This window comes from Gymnogyps californianus, chromosome 25, assembly GCF_018139145.2.
Source record: "Gymnogyps californianus isolate 813 chromosome 25, ASM1813914v2, whole genome shotgun sequence".
NCBI lineage: Eukaryota > Metazoa > Chordata > Aves > Accipitriformes > Cathartidae > Gymnogyps > Gymnogyps californianus.
This window is the reverse complement of record NC_059495.1, coordinates 6,900,946-6,922,967: the sequence shown is the minus strand read 5'-3', so window position 1 is coordinate 6,922,967 and position 22,022 is coordinate 6,900,946. Positions and strand designations below refer to the sequence as shown.

Here is a 22,022-nt window from a genome sequence, read left to right as displayed (position 1 = left end):
CCTTTCCATCTAGAAGTGAAGAAGGGTGTAACAGTGGTGCATTGAAGAGGAAAGATTGAGACAGTTGAGAATTGGCTTTTAAAGTGCTTTAGTGACATAATTGTTCATAACATTGTTCTTTGTACAGCATAAGTACTTTATGTCCCATGTTACAGATGGCAAATCTGAGATACATACTAAAGTGATTTGTTCTGAACCAACAAAGGAGTTGATACTACACTGGGACTGAGACCTGAACACTTTTGGTTCCCAGAGTTTGATTTCCATACTCACATTATGTTCATTTGCAAAATAACTTTGTCTTGTCATCATTTGACCTGCTTAATTCTCCCCTTCTTTTAAAACCGCTCAGTCCAGCAGCTTTTAAAAAGATGCTTCCATTTTACCACAGTGTTGAAAATAGATGAGCTGAATTACATCACTGGGAAGAGTTACCAAAAAAAACTCTCTCTTTGGTCTGCCACTTGAACTCTCAGCAAAAGAACTGGTTGGGGGGAAAAAAAAGGCTGTGAGGAAGTGGAAATTCACCAAAAAAGTTATTGAAGCTTCTTGTTGCATTTGGAACTTAAATGTCAAAAATCATACCCGGAAAATGTTCACCACTACTTAGCTACCACTGAGCAGAACATGTTTCCTGTAGGGATGCACATTTTGCTGTGGTGAGATGAACGGTTTGGAACTAAATCTGAAGCCCACTGTTGGTGGGAGGCTCCAATGCTGTGTTTTTGTTTTAACAAGACCTCCATGCTTCAAAGGAAAAGATAATCTGTGTTTGCATTGTGGATTTTTTTGAAGGATACATCTAGAGCTGGGAATTTCCTCTCTTCTCCCAGTGGATTGGTTTTCTGCCAGGTGTGCAGCAATCAATGTGTTCTTCATCTCCCCACTGTGGCTCACCTTCTTTCTGGACAGTTGTCTTCAGATGTTTCCTAATTTCACAGTTAGCCAGCTCCTGGGGAAGTGGAGAGAAGAGTATCTGAAGGGAGAGACAGTTAGGAGTAAGTTGTAAGATTCCTCTTCTCCCATAGTGGGTCTCTGCTTCTCCTTGGTTTTTCACTTTTCATTTCCAATTGGCTATTTTCCCTTGAAAGGAATCAAAGGCTTTCACAAGAGAGAAGTCGTATTTTACAGAGTTCTAGATGCAGCAGGATGGCCCAAGCTTTGTCTTTTCTAGCTTCCTAAGCATGTACCACCCCTTAATGCTCCATTTCTGTAGATGTACCGGCCTCAAAGAAAGAAGGAATTGTTTCAAAATGTTCAAAAGTGCCCAAGTGTTCCAGAGCCAGAGAGTCTGCTTTCATGGAGGACTTTGGCAACCAGAAACATACATTTTTTGAGGTTTTGGCTCCTAAGTCTCTTAGGTTTCTGTAGCTTTGCCTTCTGTCTTCCCTTTTCATGTTCTTATTCCAACAGCTGTGTATCTTTAACATGTCCTAAAGTTCCTCTCCATCTTTTCAGGCTTTTTAACAAACTTGCATGACTCTGGGAACTTAAGTGAGTTGGACATTCCAACTTAGCAGCTTCATAAAATGTCCCATAGGTATAAAAATATAAATTCTATGAAATGTGTATATATATATAGTGTAGTTAAATAGTGTTCTGGAGATCACTGGTATTCTGTTCCTCTTTGATTTGAGGCTTTTGAGAAGATAAATGCTGTTTTAGAGTAAAAACACACCTGTGTTTCTTTTGTTTCATTAAGTTATTAATCCTCTCAAGATTTAATTCATTATGAAAAAAGATACAGTCCCATGAGTGTCTGGAACTACATTTTTGTGTCACTGGTTTCACTAACTTCTGACAAGACAAAACCAGGATTGTCATAACCTTTCTTCTCTTTGGCTTTAGCTTCTTTCTCATTGCAGAGACAGAAGGCACAGTGGGGGGTCTCCACAGCCACTGTCTTGCTGAAGTTCTGGAAGTCTACTCTGTATTTCCCTTCTTTGGTCTTGGACACAATAGGAGCAAAGCGATAACCCCAGAGCACCTCTTCTGGGATGTAGGATGTCCTCACTTGACAGGTAGCGCTAGTGGCTTCAACAGTGCCATCTAAAAACACCACCAATTCAAAATCTTGCTGCAGGATGGTTTCTGCTGCCATGTGGAAGAATGGGCTGTTCTTATCTATGATATGATAAATAGTTAATGGGGAAATGAAGAAGAGATTCTCATTCCCAGCATCAACTACAAATTCTATGTTGACCTGGTCCAAAATTATTGTCTCTCCTTCTGGGGTGATGGTGGTCTTCAGAAGTTTTCCATAGATGTGACTCCCAATCAGCAGACTCTTCCTGAGGTTTGCCACCCGAATAAGGAGGCAGAGTTTCCCACCACGTTTGCTGATGACAGCATTCTTGCTGAAGGTGATGGTCTTAGCCCGGTTTTTGGACCTTGATATCTTGGCCAAGATGGCACCGCACATAAAAGAATTGATGATTACCCCCAAGATAGACTGGAAGATGAGTAGGAAAATGGCAGTGGCACATTGTTCTGTGACACATCTGAAGCCATAACCGATGGTTACCTGGGTCTCCAAGGAGAACAGGAAAGCTGAAGTCAGGCCGTTGATATTCTCAACACAAGGGGTGTGATTTATGGAGGGATTGAATTCTGGAAGATCTTTGTGTATGTATGCCACAACATACCAGAGGAGACCAAACAGAAACCAGCTGCCTAAGAATGCTGAAATGAAGATAGTCATTTTGTATCTCCATCTGAGATCCAGGATAGTTGTCCATATATCAATCAAAAAAACAAACCTTGACTGTTCTACATTGCCAAACTCTATGTTACACCTTCCATCTTTAGAGACAAGCCTTGCTCTTCGCCGGCTACGTTCTCTGATGTGGCTGGTAAAGCGTTTCCGGAGGTAGTTGAACATTCCCTCTGCTGATAGTGTTCTGGAGAGTAAGAAATAATAAACATTATGGGTAATGCAGGTTTTGTTTATAACTGCGGGCGAGAAGTAAATTCTGATGAAGTCTCAAGACACTTGTTTAGGAAAAAGTTATATAATTTGCATATTTTCCCTCAGCTGGTGGGGAAAAGTTCCAGTAAGTATATGAGGAAACTAACAGTTTCTTGCCTAAGGAGCATTCCAGCAAAAAATAATCATGTTGGCTTGCTCAGTAAACTTCGAATCAGTCAACTGTTAATATTGTCCTCTGCTTAGTTGAGTAAGTGGAGGCATAGAGAAGCAGGTAACTTCATCGTGGACGTACGTTGGGAAAACTGGTTGGGAGTGGCTGGGTTTTGAGGAGGTCTTTCTGCCTTTTAAAAGATGAAGCGGGGCCTGTCTATGCAAGTGTGTGTGTACATCGGCATTAGGAGACCCTGGATGTGATGTGGATAGCGAATTTAGGAAGAAAGAAGAGTAGATGCAAAAGGCATAATTAAGCCAGATATGCAGTTATTTTTAGCATAATTATAGATTGGGTTTGAGGGTGTGAATTTCAAACTTGGGAATTGCAAAAGCATCTCAAATAGGACTTTTAGGTGAGATTAAAAGAAAAGATTACATTTCAGCAGCAGGAGAATGGGATGTTTACTCACCACAAAGGTAATGCTAAGACTAAAGGACCAGATTCTGAAACCCATTCTTAAAGGAAAGTGTAGCTCTGTGTCCCTGTTAGTTTTGTCCTTTATGGTTGGCCATGTTAACAAGAGACCCAGGGAATAAGAGTCATTGATGGAGAAAATACTACAGATGTGTTCAGACTGGAATTGGGATCAACCTACATTTGGAAAATTCCTGGTCTTGGAGTTATTCAGGCATGCAGGTGTGGGGAGAGGTTGATCCACTATAGAGTTAGAGATTGCCTGTTATGTTCGTAGACAGATCTAGGGTCCGATTTTGACCCAAAACTTAGGAATGTTCTTCGAAATAATTGATTTCAGAGTTGATCACCCTTCAAGCATAAAATGTGTTTTGTTGCCAGAGAGGATGTGTTAGATTAGTGCATAGTGCTAACCCACCCTGAAAGTGTACCCTTGTGTGCCTATTTATTTAGCCTTTGTTAAACAAAATTCTTCTCATGTAGCTGAATTTAACTGTGTACTGTAATCGTATTTCTTGGGGGCAAAATGCTTCAGCTTAAAAACAACTGAAATAAATGAAGAACTTGAGGGGAAAATATTCTCACTGCTGACTCACACAAAGGATGTTCTGAGTTTACTGTGTCTCTAAGGTCGTAGTGTCCCCAGCCACACAGAGACCTGAATGTTTTGGGGACCTGCAGCTGCTACGGATGATGTTTTCATTAGAAGGGCATGGACTTGAAGAGTGCATCTCGGATCAGGAGGTGCTGGGGGCTTTGTAATTGTTTGCTACTGTTACTTTACTGCTGCATTACCCTTCCCAAGAGAAGGTGACACTAAAACAACCCTTAGGAATGATTTTTTTTTTGAGGCAAGCTAAAGATGCTACAACACTTACCTGAAACCCTGCATCATATCACTGTCCCACCCAGGCTTCCTTTTTGGCTAGGAGCAAAATGCTTAGGCTCAAATTGTTGTCAAATGGACTGCCTAAATTTCACTTGATTTCAGAGGGTAATAATGTGCTTAAATATCTGTGGTAGGAGTTGTTTAGCTCCCTTAAGCCCTAATTTCATATATCCAAAATGGGGATAATCCATAGGCATGTAGTGGATTAGACATACTCATGTGAGTTTAGTGTGAAATTTGTCTCATTTAACTTCAGCCATCTAAATGTTAGGTAGTTGCCTATGGCAGTTGTACAGCTGACTCCTAATTGACAGTAAAGGAAGCATATGCACCCTCTGAGGGTCCACTTGTCTCATCACCACAATTGCTTTATGAAGGAAAGAATGGCTGTTTGGCAAAGTCTCTTTCCTTTACTCTGTAGGCATCTACATTAACTTAGAGAAGCTGCCTAATGTTGTAGTTGGCTGAAACAGAAATCCTTCCATTAGATGTAGTTACAGGGGCCAGAGGATACCTTTAGATATGATAATCGGTAGCAAAGGGAAAATATTAAATTATCAGTGATGGAGTCTAAGTATAAATTAATTGCATTTTGTAAAGCCAGAAATAAATTCTATTATTTGATGTCCTTGTTTGTATCAACAGCCCTGAGAATGAATTTTTCTGTCTCATACAGTTGCCTTCTTTCTGCGTTTAGGCTGAAATCACCTTTCTCCTCTGCTCATTAAAATTAGGATTAAAAAAATGAAGGTCACTTTTGTAATGTGGCTTTTCACTGTTTTAAACTTTTGCTGTTGAATATATTGGTTGCAAATGTAGCTGGCAAAGGTTAAACTTTAAGCACATATCCAAGGAAGGGGGGAATGAGGTCACTTTCTGAACAATTCTCAAGTTTTATTTTCCTGACGCACTTTTAATATGTTCATGTTAATGCATAGTTTGAGCAAAACCAAAATATTCTTGTGCAACACACTATTCAAAGAAGTTTTCCGGTATTTAACTTCTAACACCCCTATTGTGCAAAACCATCCAGCTTCAGCTGTCATTGGCATCCATTTTGTCCTCTTCTGCAATAATGTGAACATTGACTGCCATTACCAGAATAGTGTGTAAAATGCTGGGATGCCTCACCCTGTCCATTGTAAGCTGCACGTGCATACCTTTGGCATAGGTGAGCTACAGCAGATGTGCTCCTGATCCTAGTGAAAAGATGTAAAAGGGAAGAAATCGGAAGAAAAATTCTGGTTTCTAATCTACCAATCTTCTCATGCTAGGGGTCGTGATAAATTGGTACCACAATTCTGGTAGGTCTGATTCAGCCTTCACTGGAAACTTGGAAATTTGACCTAGGATCTGGACATACAATTCAGCAGATAATAATCACAGAGGAGATGAGAGCAAGCTAATCAGCATGGTCATCAGACTGGAACCTTGAAAACAGATCCCCAATGTTACCATTCTTTTCTTGCCTCTTTAAATCTTACATGCCCTCTTCAGAGGCTGTTTTACAAGCCCTGCTTAAGCTACCCCCAAGTAGATCTAAGAGGCAGCAGAATTACACCCTTCTTCAGGCAGGATGACAAAGGAATTCTCCCTTCAACAAATCTTTCTTGCTCCCACACACAACTGAAGTGTGTTGATTTGCTTCAGCAGGAGAAAAATTCCCTCCTGTATGAGCCCTCTGCGAGTATATCGCAGACTGTCTAGAGGAGATTATATAAAGGGAGTTATATAATACAGCACTTAAAGTCCTTTCAGTTTAAATCAGCGAAGGTAACCCAACTACGTCTTAGCTAATATTTACCAGGATATGTTTCCTGTTGGGCCCAAATAAACACGATATTGCTGTCTGTCTTGCATGTGAAATTCCCTGTTGCAGGAGTTAGCAAAGTTGCTGCTGTCCCCAGGCATAATATGTTTCTAGAAGGTGCACTGCATGTATTCTTAAACAATGGGGCATTTACCAATAAAACTACTCAATGAATAAAGATGACATGTCAAGGTTAGCTATGAAAACAAGGAGTTTCCACTTCCCTCTTCCAGTCTGTATTTCAGTGATCACTAGAGTAAGCAGAAACTTTTAGATTTCCATTCTCAAATTCCTGATATTCCCTAATCTATCAGTCCCTCCACCCAGAATATTTGATAAATGCCCAGAAAGTTAGTTAACAGATGCATTTCTACCTTTTCCTTTCTCTGTGTTCCTGCAAGTAGGTAACAACAATCATTACAGTTCCTGATTGCTACATACCAGCTGGAGTTCCTCTGCTCACTCAGAAATGTAATTGAGTGGTTCTCTTTGCTCTTACTTGCTTTCACTTGTTTCGTTCTGAAAAGTTTTGAATGTGGGGGATAATGACCGGGTGCTTTAATTGTTCTTTGGGTAAGTCCTTTGTGCAACGCTGTGTGCGGAGCACATTAATCCAGGGAAATGGCTTTAATCTCTGCCACGTGCAGCACTTGAGGAGATCAGTGAGTGAAGGAAGGGGAAGGTGTTAACATTTGATGGGGGCCTGACAAGAACAAAGTTCCATCACCTGCTATTTCACTGAAGTTCTGATATCTGTGGCTTCACACATATTTCTTCCCTCTCAGCAACGGATGTATGAGCAAAGTTGGCAGAACCGAATTATTAGGGGGAGACAGCATAAATGAAAAGCAGCCTGCTGAACCCGCAGCTTATGTTAGAAACACATCTTTGTTAGGGATTCAGATGAAGTTCTAAGAAGCTTAGGTAGAAGAAAGGGGGATACAGAGTTAAAGGATTATTTTTTTTCAGTGCTGTTCAGGTCTTTTCAAAACTCAGATCTTCTTTCAGTCCTTTCTGTTTTTGTTGAACTTTCTCTGAACAAAGTATGTGAAATATCCAGTTCCTAATACCTTATAAAATCCTTTTTTATTAGAAAAGCAAACTATAACACTTATTCTTATGGTATATTATCTGCTGGCTGCTTTACTACCGAGACCTTTGGGAGTATAGCTCATTTGCCCTTCACTAGCTGCCCTGGGTAGAGCAAGAATGTGCCTGTTGTGATGGGATGACAGTTGCAGCATCCTGCCTCCCTGTCTTGCTGCTTATATCAAAATTATATCAGAATCAAGGACTGCCAAAGAGAGCTAGCCCTCTATTGAATTAATTGTAAGTATAGCAAGAATATAAGCTTGCCTAAAGCAGCCAGTTAGCCCTAGGGGTATGTCTAAAAAGAATCTGATTTACATCATCCTCTATGCCTGCTTTATCTTTCTGATGGACACGTTAGCAAAGGGACCAGACCTGCTGGTACTGGCAAGCTGACACAGGCAAGCTTTCTTCTTGGACCTGGCAATGTCATCATTAAGTATTTATTCCTGATAGCAGATCTGAGCACTGAACGCAGTGGCTGTGCCTCCAAAGTGTTGACTGAAATGCCAGTTCCATGTAGGAAATATGATCCTTCAATCCGTCTCAGCATGCTAATCTGGGAGTCTTGTCACAGCTCCAGTCCAAGTGACTACATTTTGCCAACCTAAAGTCCAACTGGAATTTCTAGTGGATACACCAAAGGATCTTATTCCCTGCCTTGCCCTCTCTCCTGCGAAGTAGAATTACTGTAAGATGTTGAAGAGCTGCCCTTTTCCATCGCAATGATGGCCATTTTTAAGCAGGAGAGGCAAAGTGGTGCCTGCCTGCCTGCGGGTTGTGCATTAGTTCATAATATCCACTGTGAATAGGAAATATCTTTAGAACAGATGTTTTTCATCTCAGACTACTGTAAGCACATAGGTTTGTGAATACCTAATGAAGAAGTCCTCTTAAGTGCCTAACTTTCCTCTTTAGATAGGGGGGAGGGAGGTTTCATCCTTCTGTCTTTTAAACTGGGTGAACCAGGATTGTCCCAGCCACCCCAACAGTGATAAAACAAGTACGCGTACTATCCCCTCCCTTGCTTCCCCTAGGTCCTGATTTTTCAGGGAAGGAAACATGTATGCTCTGACATGTATGGGATGTATAGACTCTACACAAGCTGTTGGTTACTTAAGGGACTAAGTCACTTCAGGAAGACTGCTGTAATACCTTGCCAGTCTATAGCAGGGGGTTTCTGACCCTCTGCCTTAAATGGGACGTTCTCATTATACTTTGTATATGTTTTGTAGAGTTTGCTACCTGAGCAGCCCTAGTGTTACTTGAGTGCACCTTGGAGTCACACTTCCAATAAGGTTTCAGTGATAACAGACTAGCTAATTTGTATCCAGGAATGTTGCTCACACTATGCCATGTATACATGGTTTGAAAAGATGGGCTGTAGTTTCCCCTTACAAAGCTGACTTGAAGAAATAATTCATTGATGAGAACACAGGCGAATGAATAAATGAAAGAACATGCACTGCAGCAGTGGAGACTCAAGCAAATCATGTTTTCTGAAAGCTTAAGAGTGTTTGGGGTCCTCAAAGGTTAAAATACTTCAGGTGTATAAATAAAGGATTTACAGCAATAAAGACATTACTGTCATTGTTAGCAATTAATAATATTGTAATTAGTGCTGCACACAAAATTAATCCATGACTGCATTTGCTGGGGGAGACAGTCTAAAGACTTCAGCTGACTGGAGAGCAAATAACATGTCTCATATATGCAAACACCATTAAGATTTTGGTAAATTTACAGAAATAGCATTTCTTCCTGCCCTATGTGGCACGGAGGCAAAAGGCCAGCCCTGGCCCACGGTCACTCCCTTTCTGCCACTTACTAGAAACATGGCACTTGTAAAACAGCTCTATCTAGACAAAAACACTTGCCAGCACTCTCCAGCAATGATCACTTCAGAGGCGCTAAAGAAAACTTCATTATTTGATATTTTTGCAGTGCCACACTAATTCCACAGCTAGACTGTATCTCCCATAGCACCTTCTACCGTGACAGAGAATTCCCATGCAGCAGATGATCAACTTCAGCCTCAGGGTGCATCATGAGATATGCAGTCATGCTGGGTATCTTGCCTCTGGAGAACAGAGAACTGGAAGCTAAGCTGTCTTTACTATACAGCAGGATTTCCCAACAGAACTATTTCTATTTTCAGACAATTAGGTTTCCACTGAAAATATTAAATTTTCGATAGCAAGTGGCTCTCTGGGAGAAGTTATTTCTCAAGCAAATTACATCTTTTGGGATTTTTTTCTTTGGTCAAAAAAACCCAAAAATAATTCTCATTGCAGTGGACTTGTGTGTAATGTGGTGGTGTGGTTGCAAGAGAAAAAAATTAGGGATTTAACTCACTGACAGTGCTATGCTAGTTTTGTATTCTACTTTAAGAGAATTAATTTTGATTTACTGAGAAGTCTTGAAATGAAAACATTTTGCTTTTTGTTGAAAATTTCTAAAGGAGGAAGGCAGGTTTTATCTAGTTACTTTTCCTGTCTGTTGCCAGAAAAAGGCATTGTACCCTAAATGTGTGAGAAAGGCAGACTGTAATAAGTTCTCACCTGTATGACTGAGAGCAGAAGCTATCTATAAGCAAAGAACTACATTGCAGTAAGATGTGGGCTGGGGAGGCAATACTGCATAAACACCACACATAAAAGTCACAGGGAAAATGGACAGAGTCATGTGAGCCAATTCTGCGCGTTCTCTCATTTTGTTTTTCTTTGCTGAGGTATTTAAGGGGTTGAATCATTAACTCACAATTTGTTTCTACAGATTGGCAATGTCAAGTCTCAGTCACCAGCATGGTGCGGCGAAAGGGCTTTCTGCAGAAGCCCCAAAGGCTGAGGCGCAGCGCAGCTGACTCGGGCATCAGTGACACAGCTCGAAGACAGCCATTACCCAAGGCAAAACCACCTGCAAACACTGACAGTTCTGACCCTGCTTCAGCATCTAATCTCAAGGTATCTCAGTGCTCAGCATTATCTTGTCGTATAAAAGCTTCCGTTCACGTACAGTCCTTCCTTCCAAAGTGTTGGTAAATTTAAACTGATAGTGGCTTCATACCACCCTGAAAAGGACTCAGCTCTGGGTGTGGGGAAGATTGCTGACAGAAAACATTTAGCACTGTTGCAACAGCTTTCAGTGTGGTTGGAAAAAGGTTCTTGCTTACTCAATGCACAAGAAAAGCATGAAGTTGCTCTCTCTGCACTCTGCGCAGTGCTAAAGGAACAAAAGCAAGGAAGCAAATGTTGCCGTGATATAAAGTCTTTTTGCAGTAGTTCACATCACAGGGAATAGCGAATTCCAGCTCCAGAGCAGAGATGCAGTGAAAGAATACTCAGAACAGAGTACCACAGCCTTGCTAGCCCTGCTCTGTGGTCATACACTGCATGCTCAGTTAGCCTTAGAGACAGGATTTGATGTACTATTTGTCAGGTCTGTAATACTCCCTCCGTGTGAGCCTGAGGAAGATGAGGGAAAGGCAAATGAGCACCTAACCTGGGTGATACTGCAGTAGAAAGAGTTCCTTTGAATTCTGTCACTATGTTTTTATGATAAAGACTCTACATAGCTTGTCGGTGCTCCAAAAAGATGCTTGTAACTCATGGTATGAATTGCACACTGCGGTATCATTGCTCTGCTGCAATCTTTCACCTGCTTATAGCACCAGGGTAAACAGCGTAGTGGGTGGTTATCCTAGTCAGCAGTTTGGGAATATTTTCATGGAATGGTAAGAGCACTGTCCTATTGCACTCCTTGCCTAACCTTTAGTTAGGCTGCAATTTCAGTATCCCAGTCTTTTGTGGTTATCAAGGTGACTTTGATTTCTAAACTGGCAAAAAACCACTATGCTGTGCTGGTTTGTTGCCAATAAGCCAACCATAGCAGCATACATAGGACTATCACACTGGTCTTGATAAGCCAGCTTCAAATCCCTTGCCAGGTTCCCATTGGGAACCCCAGCCCTGAGCGTTTCTCAGATAGTAGGTTTGTGAGAGAAAAGAATTGGAGATGTACTAGGTGACGTGATAGATGGTAGCTGCATTCTGCAGCAGTAGCCTGCAGCTTCACCTGAAATGGTTAAGGACGTGAAGAGGAGAAAGTAAAATTCATTGGTCTGGAAAGATACAGTTGTTGAGCTGTAGTCCTGACTCTGTGGTCTCAGACTGTTTCCATTGCTTTCTAACTCATGTTCCCTGTCTGCAAAGGAAATAAGAATAATTCCACTATTTTACATGCGACTGTGAGGCTATTTTAATGTTGAGAATGGTTTTTCATTATGTAGAGTGTTATTTTGTTACAAAGCAACTTTTGGACTGCCCTGCCCTGTTAAAGTAGCATGTTGCTTCACTAGTAACTGAAATGATTCCTGAACACAGCTGTCACAAAGTATTTTGAGATCTTTCAGGAGCAATGGTGTGCTATAAATACAAATTATTGCTGTTTTTTTCCATATAGAAGGCAGTTCTTTCACACTTTATTCTATTGCTTTCTTAAGGTAAACAAAGAACAAAGTGAGGAAGGCTTTCTCTCAAGATGAAAGTGTGTGTACATGTGTAGCGCTCCCCTTGGATAGTTTATATCACTGAACTCTGGGTGTAAAGTAGTTTTCCGTCTTCGCATGTCTCAGTTGCCAGAGATTAAAGGCATGCTACATTGCAGCATAAGTTCTGTCCTGCTTATTACTTAGCACTTCTCATCCCCCTTCCTTTAATAACTAGTACTCTCATAAGTGAATCCCACATATATAGTTTATAGGGTCTTTTCTACTATTAGTTCTCTTGCTGCTTTTTTGTCTGTTCGCTGGTTCTGCTAGTTGCTTTGATTTGGCATTGTTTTGCAATCGAGTTGTCCTTGTTTCTTGAATTTCTGTACTGAGGATCACAGTTTCTCTGAGACAGGAATATTAACAGACCATTTGCTTCACGAGCATGTGTTAGGTTCCTCTGAGTGACTGTGTCCTGTCTGTCATTCAGAAGTTTTCCAGCAGATGGGTTGAAAGGAGTATCGTTCCAGACTTGCTCTCCATTAATAGGCATTTTGGACTTAATTTTCTTGAACTTGCTTTTTACCTCAGAAGTATAAAGAACCACCCTGATGGCTGTAATCAAAGTCAGGTGGGCTACAGCTGGTAACATAGGGAATAGGAGCATCTGGGAGGGAGAATGTAACCTCTTAATTCTTACAGTACATCTAAAAAGCAAAGAAACCAATGGTGAAACCATAGAACTGTTAAAAAGGGAAAGGATTCATTGTGTTCCTGAGCAGATGCATGTTTCCTTGTACCCTTTTGGATAATATAGGCTATCTCCTATAGGAGGTCCTTTATGTATCTGTCCATCTGGCATGCTGAGCTTATATTGAAGCACATCATCTGCTACCTGTTGATCTTCCGTGCTCCTTTTTCAGCTCACTGGGCCTGCAAGGCTGTCGTATAGCAGCTGCGAGATAGATTGGCACTTGCTGGCTGATGCTGCGTGTTTCATCAGTTGAGGCTCAACAATGAGAGTGTCAGACACCAGTAGTTTGGAAGATTTCTTTTCATCATATAGTGCTCCAATCACAAGTGCTGGCAGCACTGCAAACTTTGATTGACAGATTTTGTCCTACCTCTGGTTCCTGAAGCCTGATTTCTATGATGTTCAACCAAGCTGTCTAGATAAGTCTTGTCCCTTTACAGTCTCATCTCAATAGTTTCCTTCCCTCAGCTCTTCTTGGCTGCTGCATCATGACGTGGGTAACAGCTGTTGTTGCAGTGCCTTTTGTAGGGATGTATAGCATAGCCTGCAGCCTCTGCCATGGCTTTTGAAGTCAGTTTGTGGTCCCAAGACATGGGTTGTGAAAAAGCCTGACTTCAGAGATTTCCAGCTGAAGTCAGAGGTATTAAAGGCATTTGGTGCTCTTTCATACAAGGTCTGATGAAGCAAATTTTGTCCGTCTGAATTAGAGTCTGCTTGTGCCTAGTAGATTGGTTAAAATGTTACTGTGATTTATTACAATTGAATGCCATGAAAGCTAAACAAATTTCAGGAGCAAATCTTGAGGATCAAATCTCAGTAGGCAGCTATTTGCCTAATGTCCTACTTTTTTTCATATCTCTTGCAGGAAGCAAATAGCTTTTAGTTACACGAGTACCTGATTATTCCTTGAAATACTAAAACTCAAAATTGCCCCTTTTAAGGCTAATTTCTGCTTTCAGGGGCGTGCACAGTGCCCTTTGAAGGTATTGGGGAATGCCAGCTGCAAATCTAAAGCCAGGAACAGAGTCTGCTTTCCCTGGGGTATGCAGTATTTCATCAGCAGAGCTTTTTCTATTCCAATCCTTCAGTTACTTTCATGTTCCTAATTATTTATATAAGTGTAATTGACTTGCAAGACATTTTTGGCTTTCAGTATGCATTGAGTGAATTATTGACCCATCACGTGGGTCATTGATGTGAAGAGACGTATCAACAAACTGGGTGCAAAATAGCTACTTTGCATTCTTAATACAAATGTAAACCATTAATAACTTCGCTGCTTGATGCACTGAGAGCCTGCACAATTTTAGTTTGACATGCACATGGCTGAGTTCATCCTCGGTGTAATTTGAAATTCATTGGGCATGGACTTCATCTCCTTATGCTGCTTTAAAATCCCTCCTGTGTTGGGATGTGATATGCTAATTCCAGAGTTTATGGCTGACTTGAGATGTTACATTTGAAAAATCAAATCCAATTAAATCAACTTATTACCAGTATTCAGCACATTCTATTCCTTGCTATTTCGCAGCAAAGAGTAAACTTAGTGAGCATATTGTGCCTCAACCCATAAACAGACTAATCTGCCCTAATAAGAAGGCTTCTGGCTGCAGGACCTAGGAAGCATAGTCAAGTGATAAAGCATTCCCTGGAGAGTCCAACTATCTGAGCTCAGTTCCTGGCTTTTCATATTTTTCTGTGTACTATGGGACAAATGTTCTCCCCTTTGTGTCTGTTTCCCCATCTACTTATAAGATGGAAGCGACACTAGGGTGTTGTGTGGATGAATTCAATGATTGCAAAAAGCTTTGAGACCTCTTGATTGTGTTGCTGTGGACTGGCAACAGAGCATCAGCTTGCTGTAGTCAGAATTTTAATGGAGCTCAGATTTTAGGAGAATATAAATGAGAGATGCCCAATTGCTATCTTGGCAGAAACTTGTTTATTATCTAAGAAGAAGAAAAGCTTCTGTGTGCATAGTATCTTAATATTCTCAGCAAGGAGTGAAACAGAGGGGAATATACTATGGCTCTTTGAGATGGACAAATATTAAGCCGATTTGCAAACACTTTTGCAAATGAAAGTCTTAAGTTTAGATGTATTATGAGTTCCCACACTGTGCAAGTCTTTGTATTTAAATTACACTATCACCAAGTGCCCAGTGGCTTTTTCTGCCTCTTACTGTTCAGCATCTAACGCATTTCCTGCAGGAGGTCCTTATGTTCCAGACAAAACCGGACAGAAAAGTGAGGAGAATGCTGAATTCTTAGATACCTTTTACAAAGAGCCTACTGTCTCATTTCCAGTGGAAAATATAGTTTAACCTGCACAGGCATCTTGCATCTTTCCCATTCATGTAGGAGCTTAAGTCTTGTTGGAATCTTCTATGGTGTTGATTCATTCCACCAACCTGAGGGAACTTATTGAAGTGCCCACTTTAGTAGCTCAGGTGCCTCAGAGTTCCTCTCAGTCATCAGAAACTGGCATCTCAAGGTGAACTGCTTCCATCCGATTACTCCTCTCGAACTTACCTGTATCTTCAGCTACACAAGCAGCTCTAGGTACCAAGACTCCTATTTTGAGTTAAGTTTCTGCTTCTGTTAAGTGCCTGATTTGAACCTGGGACTAAATTACTTCCAAAAGTGAGGCTCTTACCTCAAATATTAACGAGCTTTTAAAAATCTTATATCAGTTGCTCTAGTTCATGCAGAATTCAATTATGTAGCAGAACTTGGGATGTCATTTGAGATTTCCAGAGTCCGAGTAAAGTGGTGTAAAACCTGTGAAGGATTTACTCTCACCTTACTTTACACCTCAAAATGTTAGAAAAGCCCAGGCAACTAATTTGAGAGAGACACTGGGGTTAGAGTGTGTATGAGGACTGGAGGAGCTGTTCTTCCTGGCATCTCATCTCACCTGCCTACCGCCAGGTTGTGTGAGCAACCTGGGTGACAAGATTAGACATAACCTCCAAATTTTAGATGAATAAGGGAAGTGAAATTAACTTCCTCCTTTTAGCTCTTGATATTAGCAAACATTCACATACAGGGTGGCCATTCAGATCGCAGTAGCTGTATCCTATGATGCAAGTGTCACTTTTATAACTGCTTGATTTTCTCTTTGGGACAGAAATTCCCAGGTCTTCAAACAATATCTTGCTGTTTGTTACCTGTTCCATGGTTACTCTGTGTACATTTCTCCCTACAGCACAGAAGGTAGTTGAGAGTTTATTTAAGTATGAGCCAACTTAAATTACTTTGCATTTATCATGGGATACTGCAGAGAAAGCATGCTCACATGTCAAAACCCTGCACTGTGAAATCAAGAAACGAATAAAACCATCTTACCTCTGTGAGCACTCAGTATGGAGTGTGCAAACTCATCAGCCACTCACAGCCTGAACGTGGTCCAAGTTACCTGTTCTGTAGAAAAGACTTGTGAAGATATTCAGGGTGGGCTAAGAAAAAACTCTGAATCTTAACTATAAAGCTCCTTTTCTCCAGTATGCAGGCTGAACTATAGTCCTGTTTCACAGACAAGAAATAGAGCCTCAGGGTGTATAGTGCTAGTACGTCTTTTGGTGGATTGTGCTGCCGAGGGAATAGACAACTGGCACTGCTGTAGCAACTTGGCTTGGAAGGTAAAATCTACATTCCTGTGTCAAACTCCCCTCATTGCCACTGCAGTCCAGAGACTTAAGGGTGCACCTTAGTTATCGACTGTTAAGGTGAGCTGCTGATAACAGTTGAAACACAACAGTAGCTTTCAGGTGCAGGGTGCTCTGAACTCCAGGGCTGGAAAGTGCTTTCACCATGACCACCCTCCTTCAAGAACCACCCAGTTACCCCAGAATATCACTGCTTACCAGCTATAGGGGTGGATCCACAGAACTTCTGCCAAGAAACGTGAATTCCCAGAGCTGCTCTCTGTTACATTTCTCCTGAAACAGTCAAGGACAAACAACAGATCTGGATGGAGCTGGAAACCAGCAAGAAACTCGGTGAAAGCAAATGAGGCATGAGAGCCTCTTTCCACCACCTGTCTCACCACCTCCCAACCCCCTGTCTCCTTCACACCCAAGTACAAATCCACGATTAAGACTTAGTGCCCTTTGCCCTCATCCTTCCCCACTCCACACATTGCTCCCACTAAATAGGGCTGTGTTTCCAAGTCCTCACACACTTCCCCCAGCTGCTTGCTGTCTGCTTTTCAACCTAAGAGCCCAGCCCAAGAGTCCCATGCCCTCTGCTCATCCATCTCGAGCGTACACCTCCTCACCCATGTGCTTTGTGCCGCCTTGTTCAGCTCCCCTGTCCTCAGTCAGGAGCGCAGCAAAGTAGGGTCAGGATCCAGCAGCCCGAACTGTGCTGCTATGCACAACAGCAAATTATGTATAATCAGATGTATCGGCGTGTGCCGAGGCTCTTATGCAAAGGCACCTATAAGACTGTGCACAGAAGGAGAGTGTGCTTGCTGCTGCTGACACTGCCCAGCACGAGCGGACTATTTTGAAGTTTGTGTAATGCACGTACCACTGCTCAGACGCCTCCGGTGTGATTAGGTATTAGCTGAAAGGATCAGTCCCTGGGCATTGCTGTATCTGCATTAAAACTGAGCTGGTCAGTCACTGTAGTATGTATGTGTAACGCTTGTTAACAGTTAGCTGATGACCAAAATTCTTTTACGCTACACCTTATTGGGCTTTTTTAACAGTATTAAAGAAAGTAGTGGCAGTTATTAGATAAGCACCTATGGAAGGAGGCTATGGTATAGGAACTAGAGGCAATCAGTACAGAAGGGGCACCTGTTACTTCCTGATTGTTCAAACCTTTACTTTGTCATTTTCATAATTTGATTCTATAATGGAGATTTTCCCCCTCTTGTGCAGTGAAGTTGCATCATGCAGAAAATTGGTTTGTTTAAGTAAGAACTCTTATGGTGTCTTTCATCAAATGTTCTCAGAGAACATTACTAATAATTCATTAAAGGGGCACTGTCAGCTGGAACACTTTTAATTACCATTTTCTGACAAGTCAACCCTTAAGTGGTATGCCCTGATTTTTAAATTTATTACTAACACATATGCAGATTTTTCTTTTTCCCTGCTGATGTTTATATGGGTTGAGAAAAGTAATTGACTGTGAGATTAAGGAAGTGAACCATGCACTACATGTTGTCATGCCCAAAATGGAAGATAATTGAAGGGTGGTTACTTTTTTTAACAGTAGTTTTGAGAAACTCATTACTGTAGCCTCTAAGCATCTCAGTGCATCTGAATGTAGGGAACTTCTGCTATGTGCACGTTACTGCTGTGAAACTGAAACACCTTGAACTTAAGGTATAGCTGTGAAAATCGTTAGCTGCTACTTGTTAACTGTCCGGGTATACACGCTTAGCCTTTAAGTAACTATGAGGTGAAGACAGGCTGGCTGGTACTAATACAGGCTTAAAACAACAGTACTGGCAGCTACCACGCAACAGCTAATATGCTGTAAACTTGTATCAGCTTATCCCACCCTAGTTTGTTTGCATAGCCATACTTTAAGGCCCTTCCAGCCCCATGTCACTGTCAGAAATTCCACTCAGCATTCCCAGAGAAGAGTAATGCCTGAACTGCCATCTTCTGCCTTCTGTATCTGAGATGACTACAGCAGATGCAGGTATTTTCTTCGACAATGTTTTCTTAAGCCTGAGTAGCCTGTTTGATGGGAGCAGAAACTGAAGCAGAGAACTATCAAGAGGGTTGCCCAAGGAAAGGTAAGCCAGTGACTAAGCAGACTAAAATCCAAACATCCTGTTCCACAAAAAGGAACTCTCTGGTTCCCTTGCTGTAGTCATTAGGTGACGATTTTGTGCAAGGAAACAGCAGGGACAGTCTATCTGGAAATATCCTGGATTTTCTCAGTCAGCTATCAAGAAAACAGTATGGCACTGAGCCTCTTACCTTGTGTCTTAAGCGGTAAATGTGACTGCAGAAGGGAGGTGGGAGAAAAAGCTGCCCGGCTTCGTGTCCCCTAGACCATGCAATTTCCACAGTACTTTGGTCCAACAGCTTCTGTATCAAAGGAAGAGAGCCCAAGGCCCTCTTTGGCTTTTATGTGTGGCTGTGTCAGCTCAGACTGGTTGCCAGCTCATCTGTATGCAATGGCTCATTAACACTGTGGCTCGGTTTATATATTGTATGTGAAAGGCAGAGGAATGGCTGCTGGATGGATAAAAAACACAGCAGAAGTGTTGAGCTGTCGAAGTTAGGGAAAGTAGTGCAATATTACCTGAAGAAGCTGATGTTACTCTTACTGTCACCAACATCTGAGTCTCTTGTCCCATCCCACCAGTGCAAGCACAACAGAAGTGTCTTGACTACTTGTGAGGATCAGGCCTTTTCTTTGCATGGGCAGTGTGGTTTGGGAAAGAACTAGATACCTCTTGATACCTCCCATATTCTGCAGAACACTTTGCAGTTTGATTTATTTGGTCTGTGCTATATTAGATGCACGTGCCCTTGCCCAAATTCCTGCTTAGACTTTCCTTCCTAGATTTGAGCTGAAACTCAGAGTCCATCTAAACTCTTTGCAGGGGACTGACTGCAGGAGTTAACTCTTTGCTGTAAAATTGCTGTTACTCTCTCTGCATTACTGTCATCTTGGAGCTTAAAGAAATGTGCATCTCTTTTATTTCTCAGTCCTTTGGTAGAGGGCCTTTGCATCCTGTTGATAAGGGATCAAGTGGCGTAAGCCTGGAATCATCCCACTTACCTATAGGCACACAAAAGTTAGGTGTCTAATAAAGCTAATTCTTCTGGTTCCCTCTCGTGTTCAGAAGGCATTTCTTCTCACTCTCAGACAGACATCTAAGGATGCATTGCCTTGTAGAGGTGCCCATCCTTCTCCATCAGTAGAGAGAGAACTTAGATGGCTGGAGCAGTTTATATCGCTATCTTTTGGAGGCCTACTGTAAATAAATGAGTTCTACCCTCAACATTAAAATCCCCAGACTGGAAGCTGATCTTCCCTTGGTTACACAGCAATAAGAACCCAGTGCTTCTAGCCACCTCCCAGGGACAGGTGGAGGACATCCTGCAGGCAGGATCCTCTGAGTCTTAGACAAGGTTGGGAACAGGATTTGTATGTTAAAAAAAGTTATTTAACGCTTGGGCAGAGCCAGATCTATTCACACAGTTGAAACCAAGAGGAGCTTTGTGACTCACTGACGCCAGCGTTTGCCCCAGAGTGTTCTGAAGACAAAAAGCACTGATATAAGGAATTAAGCTCTGTTGTTAGCCATCCCATTGTTTTAATAGCTCTGTTTTATTAATAATGAATTTGATAATACTCAAGCAGCGCTTTTCATCTCCAAAGCATGTTAATCCATCTGTTAGACCTCTTAACATTCCTGTGAGGCAGGTATACTGTTAGTGATACCAACACCTATAGGCTTTCATAGCACCAGTAATTAACGATGGAATTCCTCCAGATGCTTTTACCAGGAGCTAAGTGATGTGGTATATGCTAAAATAATCTGGTTGTTTTTATACTGTGCCTAGTACATGCAGGAATCCCATCCTTTTCACCTATTGGCAGTTCGTGATGGCACAAATTAATTTTCTTGCATCACACAACACACTGCAGATTGTTTAACATAATTTTTCAAAGAAGCAAGCTAGTTCTCCTGCAATGAAACGCAATGGGATTTTTTCCCACTAGCTTCAAAGAGCATAGCTGAGCCCTTAAAGGGATTTACTTCTGTTAAATATTATCCTCAAAACCGAGAAATTAACAGCAAATGGGCTTTCTTCCTTGTTCCTCTATGTCAAAAGAATATTATAAAAAAGAATAGCTTTCCACAGCTTTCAGAAACTCCCCAAGTGAATTTCAATTGCAGGTTTTTAGGAAAGAGTGTAATTAACAACTTTATTCAGTCTGAAGCCAGAAAATACTTTCTATATTTGGCATGAAAACAGCAGAGCAGGAGGAGGGGACTAAATGACCTAGATTTTCACAAGTGACACGCCTAGGTGCTCTGAGACCCCTTAAATGGCAGAGATTCCCACAAAGTACACTGCAAAATGACTTCTCTTTATTGTCTCTCATGTTGGACATTCAAAATCACCCAAGACACTCTTGGAAATCTAGGTTATTGTGTTTGGTAAACTGATTCTTTCATTTACCTGGGGTAACATTTCCAAAAATGCATCCATAACCAAGCAATTAAATCCCATTTTCAGAAGTGACCTCAGTATGCCAGCAGCTCTCCTAATTCACAATGATCTCACCTTTTCTGAGCTTACTTTGTTGTTTTCCTGGAAATCTATGATTTGAGAGCATCTCCCATAAAGAAGAAATGGGGAAAACAAGGTGTGATTGAGCTAACATTTTCAGAATGTCCCTTGCTGTATTTGCAATTTTTTCTTGTTTTTCAGTGTTCTGTTTTCCACAATAAAGTCAACATTTTCTATAAAAAGCAAGTCCTCTATGAAAAGCCTGTTTGCCTAATAGCAGTTTTTCTGTACAAATGTTGATAATCTCTGTTTTGTCAAGGGAAAAAAGATTTAATGCCTTTATCTTTTGGAATGAGTATTTATAGAAGAGGAGGTCTCCCTAAGATGTAATCAAAGATACATATTTTAAGTATAGTAGCCAAGTCAGTACTGCAGGCAGTTGTTTATTCATTAACCTCTGTGTAGCTAGGCTGGCAGCCTCCCAGTACTTACTTACTTTGTGCTTACCATGGGGATGGATTTGAAGTCCATTGCAATTTTATTCTGAGTCCCAGGAGAGATGATTCTGTCCTTCCAGTTATGTCTCATTTGGTATGAATAAAATGCTGAGCATATTCTAGGTAGTAGTGTAGTAATGAGTATAGCAGTAACAGGAGACTGCATATTCAGTCTGATGTATGTACAGTTGTGATCCAATCCCAAAACCTTCTTTTCTGTGAACAAGCACCATCATAGCTGAGAAATGAGAACTGGGTTTTTGCTCCTCTTAGCAGGGAGTGTCACCGACACCCTTCCTTAAATAAATAGCCTTGCATGCCAGCATGCAGATAAGCTTGAAGAAAGTGTAAATCTCTAGGGCAGCAAGCGTCTGAAATGGAAGAACAGTGTAACAGATGAAGTTGATTATATCCTTCATCCCTTCAACCTGCAAGCATTGCTGCCAATGAAAGTAAAAGGTTCCTAATCACTTCAGCCTTCCTTATTCTTAGACAGCAGGTAGTTGAAGCCCTTGGCCTCCTCTGCTAACTGTAATGACAAAATTTAAATGCATAGCCTATTTAAATTCAAGAACAAAGCTGGCTGTAGTGCTGGCTTGGCAATGCATGTGGAAATCCAGAAAGGCAGAGACCTGTGTTATTTAACTCCTTGAAGTCATGGTTGGTAGTAGAACAGCAACAGAGGCCTCGTATTATCTGCCATCTTCTTTACAGAGCAG

General features: G+C 41.4%; 2 protein-coding genes across 2 annotated transcripts in view; one reads left to right on the top strand and one right to left on the bottom strand.

Annotated features, from left to right (window-relative positions):
• The window catches only part of KCNJ5 (potassium inwardly rectifying channel subfamily J member 5), a 62,656-nt gene that overhangs the window by 5,301 nt on the left and 35,333 nt on the right, over window positions 1–22,022 (top strand). Inside the window, exon 2 of the mRNA XM_050911027.1 lies at window positions 10,121–10,308. The gene's annotated coding sequence lies outside the window, so the exon portion shown is untranslated. The remainder of the gene's footprint in view (window positions 1–10,120; window positions 10,309–22,022) is intronic.
• KCNJ1 (potassium inwardly rectifying channel subfamily J member 1) lies at window positions 1,766–2,881 on the bottom strand. Its single transcript, XM_050911028.1, has one exon. It carries the CDS (start codon window positions 2,879–2,881, stop codon window positions 1,766–1,768), a length of 1,116 nt encoding a protein of 371 aa, XP_050766985.1.